This window comes from Thunnus maccoyii, chromosome 20 (assembly GCF_910596095.1).
Source record: "Thunnus maccoyii chromosome 20, fThuMac1.1, whole genome shotgun sequence".
Lineage (NCBI taxonomy): Eukaryota > Metazoa > Chordata > Actinopteri > Scombriformes > Scombridae > Thunnus > Thunnus maccoyii.
The window spans coordinates 14,275,179-14,294,952 of record NC_056552.1 but is presented as its reverse complement, the minus strand read 5'-3'; the positions used below and the strand labels follow the sequence as shown (position 1 = coordinate 14,294,952).

The 19,774-nt window shown below is 38.7% G+C and overlaps 2 protein-coding genes across 2 annotated transcripts; one reads left to right on the top strand and one right to left on the bottom strand.

Annotated features, from left to right (window-relative positions):
* The first annotated feature begins 839 nt into the window (after positions 1 to 839).
* rbp4 (retinol binding protein 4, plasma) lies at positions 840 to 3,942 on the top strand. The gene is made up of 6 exons (XM_042398287.1): positions 840 to 956; positions 1,249 to 1,351; positions 1,577 to 1,713; positions 1,843 to 1,949; positions 2,692 to 2,904; positions 3,206 to 3,942. Exons 2-6 carry the CDS (start codon positions 1,250 to 1,252, stop codon positions 3,223 to 3,225), a joined length of 579 nt encoding a protein of 192 aa, XP_042254221.1. The 5' UTR covers positions 840 to 956; position 1,249; the 3' UTR covers positions 3,226 to 3,942.
* A 661-nt stretch (positions 3,943 to 4,603) lies between these two features.
* Positions 4,604 to 16,647, bottom strand: cep55l (centrosomal protein 55 like). Its single transcript, XM_042398477.1, has 12 exons — positions 16,528 to 16,647; positions 15,712 to 15,929; positions 15,497 to 15,604; positions 14,374 to 14,526; positions 9,891 to 9,944; positions 9,290 to 9,434; positions 8,652 to 8,797; positions 8,136 to 8,287; positions 7,751 to 7,874; positions 7,497 to 7,568; positions 6,742 to 6,867; positions 4,604 to 6,604 (listed from the first exon to the last, which is right to left on the bottom strand). Exons 2-12 carry the CDS (start codon positions 15,898 to 15,900, stop codon positions 6,392 to 6,394), a joined length of 1,482 nt encoding a protein of 493 aa, XP_042254411.1. The 5' UTR covers positions 15,901 to 15,929; positions 16,528 to 16,647; the 3' UTR covers positions 4,604 to 6,391.
* Positions 16,648 to 19,774: the final 3,127 nt, after the last annotated feature.

Below are 19,774 nucleotides of genomic sequence, written 5' to 3'. Positions count from 1 at the left end.
TTTAAAAGATGTGTGCAGGTTTCATGCAACATTATTTCATGTTCTGAGTCTGAATGCTCTCTCTCCCTCCCTCCCCGAGCCTCTCCTTGGCTGGGCTTTTGTCAACACACATACAAAACTGCATCCACACACAAGCATTCCATGCTAAACTCACACATTATCTTGTCATCATTGACTGATGTTTGAAACACTAGACTTTGTGCCCAGAAAAGATGTGATTACCTCTCTTTCACATTGATTGTTTTCTGTCGAGAGTGGACTTTAACACTCTGTCCACCGTTTATACAAAAACAGTACTGGGAGTCTCTTGACAGCACAATCAGGTGAAATAATATGGAAGCTGCCAGGAAACACACTTTAACGTTTGTTTTGCTAAAACATGCATTTAGTGGAATCCAGCCACATGGAAAAGGGGGTTCAGTCCATGAAGGCAAAAACATTTCATGTAGATTTACGATCTTAAAGTGTAGGTTTGTTCCTGTGCACACTGAGTAAAAAATGTTGAGTTATAACTTTTGGCACTCAGGCTGTAACTTTTTTTGCAGACAAAGAGTACAACTCAATACCTCTGCCTGTATGTGTGTTTATATCATGTAAAGTGACACGTGTTTTTGTATCTACACATTAATTGTATAGCTTATTCCAGATGGTGCATTTGGCATCGCTAGTGGTTGCTTTCATAAGACCAAGAAAGTCTCAGAAGTTCCAACATGACAAACACATTTCTTAAGGGGGGGATGGAGGGGTGGTCGGCCAAATGTGCAGAACACACAAATCAATAGGACTGGGGCCTGCAGTTATGTAAATGTTTGTCCAATGGAAGGCAAGCTAGCTGTGGGGAGAGCAGGGGAGGTTCAGGTCTCCAGAAGTCATTATGCAACAGCAGCCAACTGTATATAAGGCCAAACCTGACAGAAAGGATCTCTGTGAGCTGCCCACTTCTTTTTGGTAACAAGGTATGCATTGACAGCGGGACTGTGTTTTTGTGTTTTAATTTTGAAACTGAGCATTTGAAGCGAATGACTGGTGCTTTTGTAAAAGATAACTTTTTATTTAAACTGTTTTTATTCCTTTAATCGACTAGTTTTTGGTACCACTGAGTACTTTTTTTATATTGAGTCATTAGTTAGTAACCACATAGGGAAATATTTTAAGGAATTTTATTACACTCCGCCTCAGTTGACTTGAGTGGAAATTAACTTGCAGTGTGACTTTTCCCTCCTTTATTCCTTCTTTCCTCTGAGGCAGAATGCTGCGGTACGTTGTAGCCCTCTGTCTCCTGGCTTTGGCCTGGGCACAGGACTGCCAGGTGGCCAACTTCCAGGTCATGCAGGACTTTGACAGGTCCAGGGTGAGTATAAAGCAGTGTATTACATTCTATGATCATATCTATATTTGCTGTGTGGTATTATCTTTGTGTAATACTAACTAGACTGCAGGTCTAAGATTTCTCACAAGCTTTTTCAGAAAGAAAAATCTCTGTAGTCCTGCTTCCACTTGAAAATATTTTGTGCTTTCACTTATGATGAAAAACAGTGATGTGTTCAGTGGACTGATGTGGACTTCTCTCTCATAGTATGCAGGGACATGGTATGCCGTAGCAAAGAAGGACCCAGAGGGTTTGTTCTTAATTGACAACATCGTGGCTCAGTTTATTGTCGGAGAAGATGGCAAAATGACCGCCACAGCTAAGGGCAGAGTCATCATTCTCAAGTGAGTTCAGTTCTGTCCTTGCGAAGGCTCACCTTTCCTCCACTTGTGCACTTTTAATCCATATTCTCTTTGTCCCCTCCATTTTGTCCCACATCTTTCATAACGTCCTCCTCTCTCTTTGACCTCTAGCAACTGGGAAATGTGTGCTGACATGCTTGCCACCTTTGAAGAGACCCCTGACCCTGCCAAGTTCAGGATGAAGTACTGGGGAGTTTCATCCTACCTGCAAACTGGAAGTAAGTTGGGGAACTATCAAACCATTTAAATGGACCAGACAAGAAAGTCAAGCCAAACACACTGTGTGAACAGGCACCTTCTAAGCAGCTTTTGGTATTGTCAGTCTGGAGTCACTGCTATTATACCCAAATATGTATATTATTTGATACATCAGAGACAGCCTGTTAAACCTCTCTTTTGTTTGTCAATCCGTTCCCTCGGTTTATAAATCTGTGTACACAGATTTCTACGTCAGTATTTTTTTCCCTGCCTCACCTCTGTAGTTGACTGTCAGATGTCTGTTGATTTAACTGAATCATCAACTGCAGCACTCGGTCCTCTGTGACCCTGCCCCTGGAAAATCAATCGACCCAGATGTTCACTAGGAGGGGGGGTCAAAGTGTCCTTTTAAGCTAATCTCTTTATGATATAACATTAAGGTTAAGTGTAGTGGTAAATTATTGTAGTTTCATCAAATTTAAGGGCAAAGCAAATAATTCATAGGTTGGCATGTAATCTCTAAAATACCACTATGATCCCAGAGCTGATCCAAACTGTTGTGTACTTAAGTGCACCTAGATTTTAGGTATTAAAAGTAGTATTGACCATAATATCCACTCTTGCTTGATTCTGAGACATAAAGTGACTCAGTGACTATTTGTAGCCCACTCCAGTTTTAAATGGTTCACAAATAGTCCAAGGATGGTTTGGAAAACTCTCCCACCTCACACCTCCCCTTCTCTCTTCTCTTTCCGCTCTCAGATGATGACCACTGGGTGATTGACACCGACTACGATAACTACGCCATCCACTACTCCTGCAGACTAATAGATGCTGATGGCACTTGCCTGGACAGCTACTCCTTTATCTTCTCCCGTCATCCGACCGGTCTGAGGGCGGAGGACCAGCGCATTGTCACCCAGAAGAAGATGGATCTCTGCCTGCTGGGCAAATACAGACGCGTCGCACACAACGGTGAGTTGAGTTCAGCTGAGAGTTCATGATGTATTGATCTGCTCATTTTGTGGGTTCGTGTCGTTCAGTAAGACCAAGTGAATGATTGACTGAATTAAGTTGTGTAAGTCCTTGTGATCTGACTGATAAGATAGACATCAATCAGACATGCCGATCAGCAATGAAACCTTAATACAACTGTTTACATTTGAACTTATATCACTAAAACAGTAAAATATTGTAGTTTTTATAGATTTTACATGTGTCAGGATCATCATATGTTTGTGTTGTCATGCTCATGTCTGTTCTCTTTTCATTGCAGGCTTCTGCGAGACCAGTTGATCTATTTACACTCAGGAACTTTCTTTGTGTGGCACCCACCAACAGGACTCTGTGCCCCTCTGCTGGTCTTGGTCCAGAGCTCCTTCTTCTTTGTCTCCCCTTCTGTCTCTGTCTGTCTAAACAGAGAAAGCAGCCCATTCTTCTTTAGAAATAAACAAAAAATGGCAATCTGTAGACTCACATTCATATGACTATACTGTAAATAGAAGGGAAAGCTGACTGTTTATGTTTCTAAATTCTTCCATTAGTGAAGTGGGTTAATATGTTAGTCTTATCCTAAACAACTGTCATGTATTGTGTTTTCTAATAGGAGCTTCAGTGTAGAGTAAAACAACTTCTCACCATTTTACAATTCCTGATGGAAACTAGTGGAACTTGCTCTCTGGTTTCATCGAGGAAACAAGACATATCAGATCACTGAAAAACTTTAGGCCAACATGACAAGTAATCAGTTGTGAAGATGAAGCTAAACTTTCAGCAGTGCTGCAGCTCTGGAGTGTAACCACCATGTTTACTAAAAAAAAAAAACAGATTCCCATGTCACTGGCTTTGCCTTTACACTGAAGATACAGTATTTTGTAGCACAAAAGTAGATATTGTTAATAAACCTTAATACATACATATTAAGTCATGTGCTATACAGACATAGCAGTTTGGTTGTTTCTTGATTTTATGATGTATACTTGATCCAGTTTTTCAAATAAAACATTCATACCATGTTGGCTCATTCACTTTTTGACTGTCTTGAAATATTTATCTGTATTCCTGGATTGCAAATAGTCAATTGATGTTGTTTCTTTTGGATTTAGTCACTCAAAATACACGAGGAATTTTATCTTTTATCATTGTGCAAATAAGTTTAACAAAACAAAAAACTCAAGTAATTAGGCATACAACACTTGTGATACATTGTTTCAAAATAAACATATATACATCTGTCTGTTTAGGTCTTCCACCTCACCTTTCAACAGCTGGTTTACATTTCGATTTTCTTCTCATAGGTGATCCTTCAGCGTCACAGAACCTTAGAGATTGATGACATGTTTACCTCAAGACTGTAGATTAAGCAGAAAAAAATAATAATTATAGAGTGGAATATCAGCATGTATTACATCAGATAGTAAAAAGACCAGGCTGGGATGTCCAATCCTTTTAGTATCAAAGTACAGAGAAGTGAACAACACAACACAATATTAAGACACACAAATCTCAACCATCACTTTCCCACTGTGGATCATCTACAGTAGAAAACTACATTTCAGAATGTAGCCACATTTTATTAACTTGCTGTAAATGTTCAGCAACAATGTCGACTGATTTTCCATCAGTTTAACTAAAGTTCAAAACTTTGATGTGACAAAAAGCACACAAAGGACTGTTGTATTGGAAGGAGATTCATATCTTTATTGCACATTTTTGTACAGTACAGTGTATGGCAAAAAAAACATTTGGAGCACATGATTAGAACAAAACAAAAAACAGCAAAATGGACAAAAGTTGGTCAGAACAATGTGATTCTGTGACATGCTTAAAAGACACACAGCCAAAGTTGAAACAGAACACCCTCTATCTAAAAGATTACGATATAGCAGTGTCTGTCTGTTGTAAGTCCATCTAGTCACATTGCCAAGGCTGCACCTTAACCCCTTTCCTCTACCGAAAGGACCTTCACTAATCCCCTGCCTTAAATAGTTTAGCACAAGGAATTAACTCATGCAATCTCATTCCAGATTTACAGGTCTGCAGGCTTGAAAAGTCAAGGTGGAAATGGGAGTGATCTTTACTCAGATAAGAAAGAATACACGGACAACCTGCCACCGTGTGACCGTATAAGTAGCATGTTTAAGGTCTGGTTAAGTTTAGGTAAATCAAACTATGTGGTTGAAGTTATGGGAAGATCTTGGTCATGGTGACATATGTTTCCGTGACTTTTACCCAGCTGTTCACTTTGTTTGGATGCTGGACAGAAACACAGCAACACATTGTACTGGAACACATCCACTAGGGACATAATAGATAACACAAGGAAGAAGAATTGGGTAGTTTTGACAGTTATAACCGACTATGAATGTAGTCAAGAACACAAAATAAGATGCAAATATTTTTCCCTATCATTTAGTCCTTTACCTTAAATACTGTCAAAATGGCTAATTACCCCTGCTGCTTAGGGGTAATGTATCTTTCTGCAGAACAATGCAAATATGCCATCATCAATATTAAACAAGCTGAGGAAAATGTTATGCGAAACCACCGATGGTGTTAATTACTGAAGGTAGGAGTGCAGGAACAGTGTGTTTACAGCAGATTTATCAATGGAGCATATTAGCAGGTTTGTAAACTTTTATACAAATACAATAAGGTATATCCCAAGATGATATGAAAAGCCTAAATAAATCATCATTGCTTACATTACCTGGAGGAAAATAAAAACTTTTATTATCTGAAAAGACAGTAGCTCAACTGTAAAACAACCAAAGAATAAATATATTTATCAATACACACAGAAATAAAACATAAGAATTCAATAAGAGCTTCATAAAATCAACAACTGCAAAAAATATGACTGCACTCAAAAAAAAAAAAACAAAAAAAAAGGCAGCAAGACCCTGAAAATAATCATCTTGGAAGAATTATTATTTTCTTAATAAATGATCGGATCAATCTTTGGCCAAATGGTATTCTAAAGACAAAAAAGAATTGGACTTACAAGCCATGAAAGTGTAAACAGGTGAATCATGCAATTTTACAAAAAAAGCCTGTCACTCTTTTAGCATGAAACAGTTTTATATAGTTTTATGGTGATTCTTTTTCCAAACTGTAATATATCAAATAGTCTAAAAATGCAATGTCATGGCTTTCAGATTTTCCCTTTGACCCAGACAGGGGTTTTAAATACATTGTAAAGGTTGAGTTTCCTTATTGGATCTCACAAACTAGTCTAGTGGTTCCCAACCCTTTTGGTTTGTGAGCCATTAAAAAGAGGAAATGTCTCCGTGTTACCCATTGTCACCGGTTACATGTATACAGAACCAGATTATTTTTTTATTTGAGTTTTAGAGGCCTGAGATAAAAATATTCAGCGATTCACAAGAAAAGGAGCAAAGATTACAAAAAAATATGTCTGAATAAGAAGCACTCTGGTGGGGAACCACTGTTTTAGACCAGCTCAGGCAAAGCAGTAGTCAATGTGTGCCAGGAGCTCCCTGTGGCGGCTCGTGGGATAGTGAGCCCGACACTTTGGGCACTCCAGGAAACTGTCATCCAGGAGGTTGGTGACTTTAGATGGGGATGTGGGGCCAAAGGTGTCGTCAATAGTAAGACGCTCAAACTCGAGCTGATTGTAGGAGCTGGGCTCTGAGAAACGGGCATTTGGCTGTTTCTGAAATACACGAACACAGAAAATGTTTAGATCTCGGCTTACAAAGTAGAAACTTAAGTCAGACTTATTTGACTAAAGTTGCATTTTCTGAAAGACTTGGGAATGGACATTTGGTTGTAATGTTCAGTAAAACTTACAGCAGACTCCAGTTTAGTAATCTGATCACGGGCCTTGCGAAGCTCTTTCAACACCTTATGTAATTGGTGCTGCATGCTTTGACGATCAATCCTTTCATTCTCAGAGTCCTTGGCAGAGAGTTTGATCTTAGAAAAAGGCAGAAAAATATGAAGGAGAGAGACAAGAACTTACTGTACTTAAATTCCACATAGGGAATCATTCACTATGTTTAAGAAATGATAGTCACTTAAAGGACCAGTGGGTAAGATTTAGTGGCATTTAGCTGCGAGGTTGCAGATTGCAACCAACTGAATACACTCCCCTCACCTCCCCCTCCCTTCCAAGCGTGTTGGAGAAGCTATGGTGGCTGCGAAACTCGCGAAAAACACAAAAGGCCCTCTCTAGAGCCAGTGTCTGGTTTGTCCATTGTGGGCTACGGTAGAAACATGGCGGCCTCTGTGGAAGAGGACCTGTTCCATATGTAGATATAAAGGGCTCGTACTAAGGCAACGAAAACACAACAGTTCTTATTTTCAGGTGATTATACACCAATTAAGACATACTCATGAATATTATATTCCAGTGCCAAGTCCATTCTGCTAGATGCCATTAAATTCTACACACTGCACCTTTAATAACAACTATATAATAGGACAGACTGAGCTTCCAAAATGTGCAACTGATCATATCGTTTGCTTTGAAGATTTTACACCGTTTGATGATTTTTGTTCTGTAACTGCTGGGTAGTTTTTGCAAAACACATGTTATGTGTTACCTGTTGCTCCAGTGCTGCAATTCTGCTCTGTTCTTCATTTTGGCTGAGAAGAGACTTCTGCAGCATATTTACCTATAAACCCCAAAGTAATCAGTAACATACAACGGTATGTGTCAATTTAAGTAAACCTGGGATAAAGTTTTATTTAAATATGTTCATCTATTATACAGATATGCATTTAATTTATGAATGTGATTGAACAAATGATAAACATTAGTGACTAAATGTAACATGAGAGAGTAAATGAGTGTCACCTGCAGTAGAAGTTCAGCAGATCTCTTCCTCTCCTCCTCCAGTCTGATATCCATACTCTCCAGTTCAACTCTCATCCTGTCTGCTTGCTCAGATGACACCTTTCTCTCCTCACACACTGCATATCTGGATGCAACGTTTATGTAATTCACATACATTTTATCTGAGGCAATGGTGTAAAGTGACCTAATATTTTGACACTTTGAGTCTCAGCCCAATACTTAAAGTCAAGTGATATTTTTAAGGTCAACTTCCTACTTAATATGCAGTTCTGTGTTTTCTAGGCATATTTCATTTCTTTGCATCACTAAAAGTGTTTTCAGAAACTGAGTTGATGTAAGAGCCATCTGTATTTGACTTTTTCCAACAAGGGCAGACTTGCTTTACCTTTTGCTGAGTTGCTCTGCTTGCAGGTGCATCTTGGCCTCGTCCAACTCTCTTCTCTTCCCCTCATACCTCCTCTGCAGCGCTGACATCTCGTCCTGAAGCCTGGTGACGTGTTCCTTCTGAGACTGCAGCTCAGATTGTGCTTTCAAGGTCTGCAGAGCCAAAGAAAAATAATTGTTCCCGCAAATGTCAGAATTCTGTATACTTCATTTCTCCAATAGCGTTCTTCAGAGCAATTACAAAGATGTCAGAATTTAAGAAAAGTCTAGATGCATGAATACACAGCATCAACCCAAACTTTTGAACGGAGTGAACATCAATTAATTTGTACATAGTTTTATGTGAACACTGCAAAGTTTCTCAGGAATGTGAGCAGCACAAGTCAAGAAAACTTTCTTATAAGGATGAATAAGAAGGTAAATCTGTATAAGACAGAAACAAGAATTGTAAGGCTTGGGAAAAGAAACAACAACTCAGGAGAAATTAGTATAAAAATATAGTACTTATCGTATTTACCAGTCCCTTCTGCAAATGGAGCTCCTGCTGGGATCTGCTAACTTTATCTTTTTGGCTCTCCAGTTCTCTCTGTACCCCCGACAGCAACTGGTCATAGTGACTCTTAAGTTGAGTGTCCTTTTCTGGACCTGCTGAGGTGGAAGGAGCTGAGATAAGAAGTGTTAGTAGGGAAATTACGAAGCCAATTTAAAGCTTTCATTGCAATAAAAATGTACAATTTTTGACTGAGGTCCTCAGTGCTTCTGTTGTTGCAAATACATTACATTTCAGGATTATTATAGACCATCTTATCTTTTCTCACTTTAAGCCTGTTGCCTTTTTAATGTTTAATGTTGTGGCTAAAAACCTAATATCTGAATCAAAACTGCATTTATTTCCCTTATTTCCCTTTTTCACATTCCATATGCATCAGACTAACTGTAAGTTGAAATCAGACAACAATAGTATAACAGACACCAGTTATGTTTCATATACATGAAAACAGCTAATGCAGTGGTGTTACAAGGTGGTGCTTAGATTGTTTTGTTTATTTTAATTACTTTAACATTTCATGTACTTAGCATACATTTTGTAGTGAGAGAATGAGTTGAGGAGGTCAGAAATAGCTAATTCAATTCCTCCTACATTCCTTTTCTCACCATCTGAACTGGCCTCTTGTTTCGTTTGTTGCTGCTTTGCCTGGCTCAGCTGTTGCTCCAGATCGTGTGCGCGGGCGAGGATGGACTGGACGTAGGCCTCTCTCTGCTGATCGTACACCAGCCACTGCTGGTTCTTTTCAAGAGCCTGGGGGTGACATTCACAATCCCTACGCTGACATACTGTATTTGGTGTATTTGGACATTAGAACCATCTGATATTTTTCTGTATCTGTTCCCTATCTTTGTTAAATCAGAGACTCCTTACAGCTATTAAGTGAATACAAAAGAAACACTGCTTACAAATAAAATGCTGTTTCCCCTTTAAAAAGGATTACAGAGTGTGTCCTTTGTTGACAGCACATGTTGCTGCTAAAGATTGGGTCCTGGATAGTTTAGAAATATAGAACATTGAACTAATAACTTCATTCCTCTAAAAATGGAGTGTAATGAAATACTTCAAATAGATGGCAGACTGTCAAGATTGTTCAGTGCCAAAGCTATAGCACAGCTAAAACATATTTTTCAATATTTAGAAAGTATGTACTTAAATTGGCACACAGTAACACACACAAACAGAGAGAAAATAATTGACTGGACTCACATCTCTAAGCTGATCCTGCACCACTGCCAAGTCTGCGGGAGGTGCCTGTCCATTCTGATGAGAGAAGAACACATTTTTGCGTTATACTGCATCTACTGTAGTTTCTGACATATATTGGTGTCAATAATGATCATCAGATCAATCTGTCACAAACATTTTATTATTACAGTTATTCCGAGGTCTAGGCTAATGACCAAAGGTGACTGGGCCTTTGCTGTTCGAGCCCCCAGACGGGAGACATCTTTAGCGTCTTTTAAAAATCTTAAAAAATTCTTCTACAGAGAAGCATTTATAAATATTTAATATGTTTTTGTGTTTTATCATCCCACTCTTTCTTGCCATTTTATATTTCTCCTGGTGTTTTATGATTTCTGTGTCTGTTTTTATTTGCTGGCAGCTGATTCTTTCTTCTTTATCTGTAAAGCATTTCATAACTGTAAGTAGAAGTGCTTTTTAAATAAAGTTTATAATTATTGTGTATTTTCAGTCGCACTGGTTTCTAAATAAAACAAACTGGATAAGTCCCAATAATCAAAAATCTGTGTTATGTACTAAAAAAACAAACAGCGTGCACTGCTATCCGACATGTTATAAAAAGGATTGTCCTAATCCTTGTGCAGTACTTGAAATGATTTTTGTGTCCATCACTTTTCTGAACAAAATCTGAACACACTCAGAAGCTGGCTTGTTTAAATTATTTATCCCTTCAATTTTTAATAATGCAAGAAAAAACACTCTAGCAAGTGATCACAGTATGCACAGATTTTTCATGACCTAGGACACCGTCCCTGGGGCGGATTCCTCGACACCCATCCCTAGAAGACAGTCAGTCATCTCATAATTCTGTCACACTGACCCTGAGGTCCTCATGTCTGATCCCACCTAATGTTTAAGCCTAGACAAACCCTCCAGAGCACTGTCGCTAGAGTAAGCATCTAGATGATCTCTGTGCTAAGGCTCTGTGAGCTACCAAGCAAGCATCGTGAGCTTGTCAACTTTTTCCAGATGGATTTAAACGTACGTCCCATATGCTAAGCCCATTATTAGCTTTTGTGACTCCAGGAAGGATGAGGGAACGGGTAGTGGGTCTACTGGTCAGATTATTTTCTAGTAATGCGACAGGGGCTAAGCCAAGGGCCTTGAAGGTGACGAGCATTCCAGGAAAATTACCGTGAAGACGGAACAATAAGGAAATGCACTTGCATTCAAAGACACTTAAATCAAAAAGAGCGAAATGTCTACAAGTATTAAGTATTCCTATGCATTTGTATACATACTCTATTTTAATATTCTTTAAACATGAGTGTACAAGTAGAATTGAAAACCAAAGCAGGAGTTAGGGAAACAATCTGAGAACATTTAGATTCATAGACAGTATTTCCAGCGTTCTGGTGACCTTTACAAGTAACAAAACAAAAAGAATTTAAAAAAGCAGAATCCATATCTTTCTGCAAATCCCCACTTTACTTTCTCAGAAACTTTCCAATTATTTTGGCTCCAGCCATGACCAATATGATGTAACCATAGTTATGTGTCAATGTGGTAATGGGACACATTAACACACCAAATTGACAGCTTTTGAAGTTTAATTAAGATTGAAGAAAATCAAGTGAACTTAGATGGAAGCTTCCAGGAAAATAAGGTGTTATTTTTCTCTCTTCTTGGCTCTAAGTTCGATTTTATTTCAGTCGAGATTAACTATGGGTCTGAAAAGACTTTTGTTCTATAAAAGCAGGCATGTGATCTCTGAGTCTTCAGCTATCCCATTCCTGAAGCCCTTACTCCTGATTTTGCCACCTAAGCCTCTCTAGAAGCCAGGGAGAATCCTGCTGACTGCTCTCTAACAGGAGCATTGCAGTGAGGACCTGCTGTGCTCAAAGCATCAAAGGGCTGGCCATGAATCAGAGCTGCTTTTTGATAAGGAATAACAGCCTACGAATGTGAGGAACCTGAGTGGCAACCATGTTCACCAAGGACTCTTGCACTGATGATATAAAATATTATGGGAAAAATGTTACTTTGAATTCAGCACAAGTTGTTATTTAATCTTTCACAGTTGAGGTGATTGAGTAAATAATAGCATGGGAACACATGTATTTAGTTTCACCATGTTTCATTTTGAGCCGTGTATTGCTTGTGCCTTTTTATCACTCCAGATTTGTAAAGCAGCTCCACAGTGAAGATTATGTCAGCAGCCGAGGAAGACGATCAGAGGTCACACAGTGCCACCTAGTGGACGAAGGAACAACTGCATCTGCATTTTCCAACAGTTCTCTTCATGCACTTCAGTCACTGAAATGAACATTATGTAAATCTAAGGTGCAGTAGCTTCGGATCCAAACAGGCTGCCATGACTATTCATCTGCAGACGGAAGATCCGGACCAGTGGCATATATCATATCAATTCTGATTAAGTTATACATATAGATTTTTTTCTTCAAAAAGTGCACCAGAACTCAAGTAAATTACTCACCAAAATGCCATTTGATTTAGTCAAATTACAATTTAACAGAAATATGTCTACTGCATCAGCACTGTAGATAAGAAAATAATTTTGGAGATGTAGGATATTAGAATGGGAGGCAGAGGACAGAAAACTGGCAGGATTTAATCCTATGCCAGGGGGGATAAAAAATATGCTGTCAGAAGAGATCTCTGTTCATTAGTGATTTCTGACCACAAAATTATAACTTTTTTCTCATGAATTCTAACTTTGATCTGCATGTTTTTTTTCCATCTTGTTATAATTTTGTCACCAACAGTATGAAGTAAAATAATTTATAATGTCCTAGGGCTAGTCATCAATAGCTCAAGACAAGTTACACAATAAGCACTTAAATTATCAATGTACCAGCAAAAATAGTTAGTAATAGTCAGATAGTCCTTCTGACCACAGCAGCTATAGACCAATTTCTAAGCTTTCCTTTCTATAAAAAATCCTACAGACAATGGTCTCAAATCAATTGTTGGAAGTCTTGATCGGTAAGAACATTTTGGGAAATTTCAATCAGGTTTCCGGGAGGCAACACAGCAGAGAGACTGCCCTTGTAAGAGTTATCAGTGATATCTTGATGAAGGCTGATGCAGGTGAATGCTCAGTGCTGGCTCTGCTTGATCTTAGAGCTGCTTTTGACACAGTGGATCATAGTATTATTGAAAGAACATGGGTTAGTATCTCTGGGAATGCCCTCCGGTGGTTCACTTCACACTTTTCTAACAGATTTTACTTAGATTCTGCTTTTAAAAACTCATTGAGTTTGTTGATGGCTTTAGCTCCTCTCAAGCATTGTCTATTTATGTGGTGCTGCAAGGCTCCATTATATGACCAGTTTTATTTCCTCTTTTTTTACTCCCTTTGGGCCTCATTATCAAAACAGCATGATATTTAATTTCATTACTACGCAGATGATACTCAGCTGTACTTGTCCTGCAAACCATCTGAATCAGCCAAGCTATCTTCCCTGCATAATTGCCTACCTGCGATTAAGGATTGGATGGCAGAAAATTATCTTCAGCTTAACTCCTCTGAAATGGAAATCCTTATTATAGACTCTGAGCACACTTATGCCTAAGTTTTGCCTGCTCTTGGCAATCTCGCTCAGCATGTGGTACCCACTGCTAAGAACCTTGGAGTTATTTAAGATCAGGAGTTATTTAAGATGTTAAAAGGCTAGCTCAGTCATGTTTTTACACTTGAGAAATATCTCCAGAATTAGATCTTTTATTGCTTTGAATGATCTTCAAAGAGTTATTCATGTTTTTATCACTTCTCATCTGGATTATTGTAATGCTGTGTTCAAATGCTTTGGCCAAAAAATGAATGCACCGCTTCAGGGTGTCCAAAACACAGCTGCCAGACTTTAACCAACTCACAAAAGCATGATCATACCTCCCCTGTTTTAGCTTCCCTTCACTGGCTGCCTGTCTTTTTAGGATTGATTTTAAAATTTTATCTTGACTTTTAAGGGCCTGCATGGTATGGCACCGAGCTACCTGGTTGAGCCTCTAAATCATTACTCACCAGACCGTAGCTTGAGATCCTCTGTTAAGGCCCTGTTAGCTATTCCCCAGTCAAGGCTGACAGAGCTTTTGCTGTAAGGGCTCCAACCCTTTGGAATAGCTTACTGTATGACTTTTTCTTAATTATCTTATCTGTTACTTTCATTTGTTACTTTTATCCATTTCTTTATCTTTACTTTTAACTGTTTTGTTATTTTGTTTGTTGACTGTGATTTTGTATTTGATTGTTTTCCTACTTTATTTTATTTGTCCTTGTTTGTGAAGCACTTTGTAACAGTAGTTTTAAAAAGTGCTATATAAATAAAGTTATTGTTATTATTACTACTATGAAAAGCCAACTACATTATTTGGAGAGTACAGGATGTACTGGTTATGTAGAAGAGGCAAGAAACTCTAATGGCAGTGCTAACTTCCCATGAGGTCCTCTAGACAAGTATAGGAGCTGTAAAGGTGGTCAACCTACCACCTGTGTTTCCAGGGACTGACACCGGGCAGAAACAGTCACCAGCTTGTTTTTCAGGTTCTCAGTCTCCTGTGACAAGCTCTGGAACAACATGTCTCTCTGCTCTGCATCCTTCTTCCGCTGCTCCAGCTGGGCCTGCAGTGATGCCACCACCTGAAATACACAATACGAAATGATAACGCGACTACCTCGTCACCACAACAACCTTGTAAACCTGATTGTTTAACCTTTATTGAAGTAGAGACTGTTTGCTAAATATATTTGCTCCTTTCCATGCAATTATCTACTTCACAAAAATAACATTACATGGCTGGCTGGCTTTGCCCACTGAGCAGCACTGGTTTTAGCACATCTGTTGATAAAAGCTAATGAGGAAGAGGCAAGTGTGATTAAATCACATCTCACACACACACACACACACACACACACACACAGTCTCGAAAAAAAAATAGCTGATATTCCATTTAACAGCCTGTCATCTCCAACTTTTAGCCTGATGCCATTCTGACTAGCCTCAGTTAGAAAACAATTTTTGCAACAATAGAAGAGATTTCAGTAGAATAAGCAGCAACCTCCAATAGACAGCATCAATTTCTACAGCAGTGTCATAAACACTCGCAAGTCATGAATGCTAATATGCACACAGACCCACCACCGGAAAACATCGTTGGTTTATAAATATCAAGTGAACCGCATACAGACCATGTGTTGTTATGCAGTTTTTACTGGCTGTCTAAAGTTCACTTAGCTGAGCTGCTGTCAAAATAGGATAGAAGCTATTTCCCCCCCAACTGTTTTTGTGGCAGCTCAGAGGAATTCTAGTGTGATTTTTTTTTTCTTCCTTTCTGACAGTTGTCTGCTGCCAGCAATACATATGCCACATATACGATGCCAAAAGTGCAACAAATCTGAACAAGTTCAGGAGTACTCACAAAAGGCATAGCTATAGGTACAGTATATCTCTTTACCCTGAGCAGAAAGCTGCTGCCTCAGGGTGTCCAAATATGTGTATGTGTGTGCACATTTACAGACGGCTTCCTGGTGGATGTCTCTGTACAAGTCTACTGTAATAACATTTATGTGTATGTTTCTGCAGAGATGTATCAAATATGTGCACACATACCTCTCCTCCTCTAGCTGACAGCTGCTGTCTCACAGTTTCCAGTTCTTGCTCTTTCACCAGCAACTGTTGACTATTCCTTTCTCGCAGCGTCTCCAGGGAGAGAATCCTCTGAAACCATCAACATAAGATATAGAAGACAGACAGACAGGCAGGACATTTGAAGCTAACCCTAAACTTGTTGGTGTACCTGACAAACAAACAAACATTTTATTTACCTCCAGCAGCTTGCTTTTGTCTGAGTCAGGTGGTTTGATGTGTCGTTTGGCCAGTTCATCTATCTTCTTCCTGAGGTGAGCGTTCTCCTTCCTGAATTTCTCGAGCTCCGCCTCGGCCTTGGAGGCAGAGCTGCTAGATTTGAAACCCAACTTGGTGACGATGGTCTCTTTTGCACCTTTAGATGTCATAGCTGCTTTGTTGGTGCGGGTGTGGTAATCTGGACAAAAAAAAAAGAGAGAAAAGTAATTTCACAGACTGACTGACTGTTATTGTTAAAGAGGGCTTTTAAGATAGTCATTCAATCTGATATGATTTGAAAAAAAAAAACTCAAACTGAGGGGAAGTTCAAAACACACCCTTAGCTATGAAACACCCCAGCTGAAAGAGAAATTAAAAACATTTACACAGAATACAGAAGTGATAATGAATATTAATATTACATTATTCGATAGGTCTTATACTTTATTGGTGCAAGTTAATGCAAAATAATCAGATTTGCCGGTATATCATACATTAAATCTTCCCAGTCTGTGTAAATTTAACAATCTGTGCTCAATACATTTCTAATTTCACCATCATACATCCCTCACATACCTTACCGTGGCCGGTTATTTCAATATAAACATATATTAAATAGATATGTGCACAATAAAGCTCACTAACGTTTCACTGGAGATTACCTTGCACCTGTCTTTTAGTTGCTTGCTAACATTAACTAACGTTACATTGTCTTAATTGCCAGCTGACCACTTTTAAACCTAACTATGAAAACAACGACTATTAAAAGACACAAACAAAAAACATTTAACACTCACAGACGAAGAGAACTCGAGATATCCTCTGAAAATATCCTGTTTGTGACGAGAAGACCGTTTACAAACCGAACCAAACGCTTTCGTTTCCTGAAGTTTGAATTGCGGCGCGTTGACGTCATGTCCGTAACGTTCAGCGGGGTGCGTGTGTTTACGTATTCCGGGGTGTCTCAAAACGTGACATGGTTAGGCGGTGCAATGCAGAAGAGAGCGATTTTTAAAGGTTATATTAAACGTTAATTTAAACTACTATGATTTTATAGCATTCCCTTTAATAATTTTTACAATCAAGTGAGTCAGGAAGTTGCATTTTTCATCTGTTTGTGGTGTTACACCGTGCGCTAATCCGTTGTTCCGGGCTGCCCGTTGCAACGGATGAAGCGAACGGACAGAGGAGCGCTAGATTGCCCACCCAAACTGGTTCGTCGTGTGTCTGCTGGCTGTTTTTAACAGCAGTATATTGTATTAGTTTCCTGGCCATGGTGTCTCTCCCGTAACCTTTATAGACACCTCATTCTAATATACATTTTACGGAGATTGCGCTGCCAGGAAACAGCTTGAATGCAAGTATTTCCTGTCTGGTATTTGATAATAGTAAACGCTGCATCTATCAAGGAGCATCATAACAGACTGCAGCTATGGGCTACAACAGGAAATTAACCACCGTGGACCCATTTATAGTAGTCTCTTGTATGTCTGCAACTGTGAAATGCCATTTAAAGATATGTTGAGGAACGTGAGGAATATTGCACCAATCAGGTTTTCTAGGTCAGAGTCAGACAGTCTGCTTTTCTAACCTCTGTGTTTTAACAGTGGTGCAAAATGTGAAAGTGTAGCTACATCAGAGCATCACCAGTAATTTTGCAACATGCTTATAGCACTGTGAGTTAGAGACTGACTGTCAGTGTGTGTGCAGCCTATAAATCATCCAGGTGTGTAAAAAGCTTAAAAAATGCAAAGGTGAAGAGACTCACTGGTGGTAAAGGGAGGAGCTGTATGCCTGGTGTGTGATTTTCCCCCCTTTTATTTAGTAGCCTAATTATGATGAATTTTGTATCTATACTTTCCATGAGCTACACTGGCTTACATTTGAATAATACAGAATACAGACTGCAGGCTTCGGAATTTCATTATTTCTTACAATTGAAAAACCAATGACCAATCTCTCCCTAAATGAATCTTTGTGTGAGAAATGCCAGGGAGACATGACCTTGGGGCAAAAAACTGAGGATATTTGGGTCTTTTTTCTATCACTGCATAATAATTACATGTTATGTAATACTTATGCTTTGTAAGTCAGGTCAAATATGCCAGTTGTCACTAGTATAATATTTAAAAAATAAAAAACACCAAACATGTTTACACAGACTGTAAAATGAAGTTGCAGTTCAACCCCCAGTATAAACCTTCTTATTCAAACATTAGCAAGACACTGAATTAAAACTCAGTGGGCTCATGCCCACAAACCAATATCATCTGTCCAATAACTCAGTATAATCTCTTAATTATCTACTCCATACTGTTGAATTCCTGAATCACAATTAAAGATCAATTCATAAAAAACAAGAGTCAGTGCAAGGAAAATGATTCATCCAAAATAATTTTCTTTCCAAAAGCAGTGAACCCGGATTGCCGCCTCACTTTCTGCAATTTACTTTCTGTCTTGAAAATCTAGGCTACAGATAGGGTGCTTATGGTTCAGACAATGTTTGACAACAGGGGAAGCAAGAGCTTGTCTTCTTCTGTGAGCTTTTGTGCTCTGAGATCCAAATTTTCAGTTGTCGCCTTGTTTTTCCCATATACATCACACTCATGCCACAGGGGTATTTAAGCATAAATAACTCCAACAGGGGCACGAGTAATGCATTTTTACACCAAATGCTGCTCCTGAATGCATTACTCCAGTTCCTTTATGTCGAAAATCTTATTTCAGTGGACACATGAGTAATAAGGCGAATTGAAGGCGTTATGGAGTGTGAAAAAGCATTGCAAATAAAACTCAAAAGCCCTCAAAAGGTTTTGTTCATGTGCAAAGAAATTATGGTGTTGAAAATACTGTTCTCTCTTACATCAGAGACCAGTGTTTACATATTATGGATCTGATTTGATTTGACAGAAGGTGAAAAAAGTGAAATAAATACACATGAGTGACTTTTATTTGACTTACCCACTAGCCGCATTAGATATTCTTCAGACCTCTCTCAGGCTTTGTTGTTGCTATAGCACAATCAATCCGTTGTATCATAGTAACCCCTTGATAGAAACCTTTAAGTTTTAGTTCTTCTGACTCTGCCTCGAAATCTTTAGCTGAGGAACAAATTCTTCTTAACTTGTAAAAACTGGCTGAAAAGGTAGACCTTGTATAATTTACCTTGAATGAAAACCACTCATAGTCAGCAGAGTGTTCCTGTCAGTAGCCTTGGTGGACATAGTTGTTGACAACTGTGAACTACAGTATGTGTACTCTAATCTACACAATATTATCACATTCAGAATTGCAACTCATATCAAATGCAAGAATTGGCTTTAAGTTGCTCAAATAAACTTTGACTTCTTTCAGCCTTTTCAGATTGCCACTGAAAACAACTCATCAACATATCTCCCCTCAGAGTTGAATGTATTGTGTTATTTGTTGTATACACAATGCTTTTCTAATTTCCCTGTAAATTAGCATTATGGGGGACTATGCAAAACTCTTTATATGTTTGTGGGAAAATGGGTTACAGTAATCAAAAATGTCATTTTCTGATGAGCAAATCTACAGTTTACAGAGTATACTTCTTAAAACCTACAGTATATCAAGCTGCTTTTGTACCTCTGATGGATTTCATAGATTGATTTTACTGGTGTCCAATCTGTCAATATGTTCCATAATTGCAGTTTTAAACCTCTACCAGCTAACTATTTCATAAAACTAGACATTACCTTTGTTTGATATGGTTTCTCACATTTTATTGAACTTGGAAGTATGTTTACATTAATAAAATTATCATTCTACAGTTATTATACTCATTTTGGTTGGCCATGTTCTCTGAAACAACAACATGGATCAGTGTGAGGCTTTTCCATGGCTGAGCCAATAATGGTCTGCTTCGATCCCAAGATGCATTTTGTTCTTGTACCATCGAAGCAAGGTATCTCTAGCTCTGCTCCCTGGAGAGAGATGGAGAATACTTCAATATGTGGAGCGCCGAAGTTCCAGAGTCAGCTTTGACATGATATACTGTGGCTAGAAACGTCTTCCCTCCAG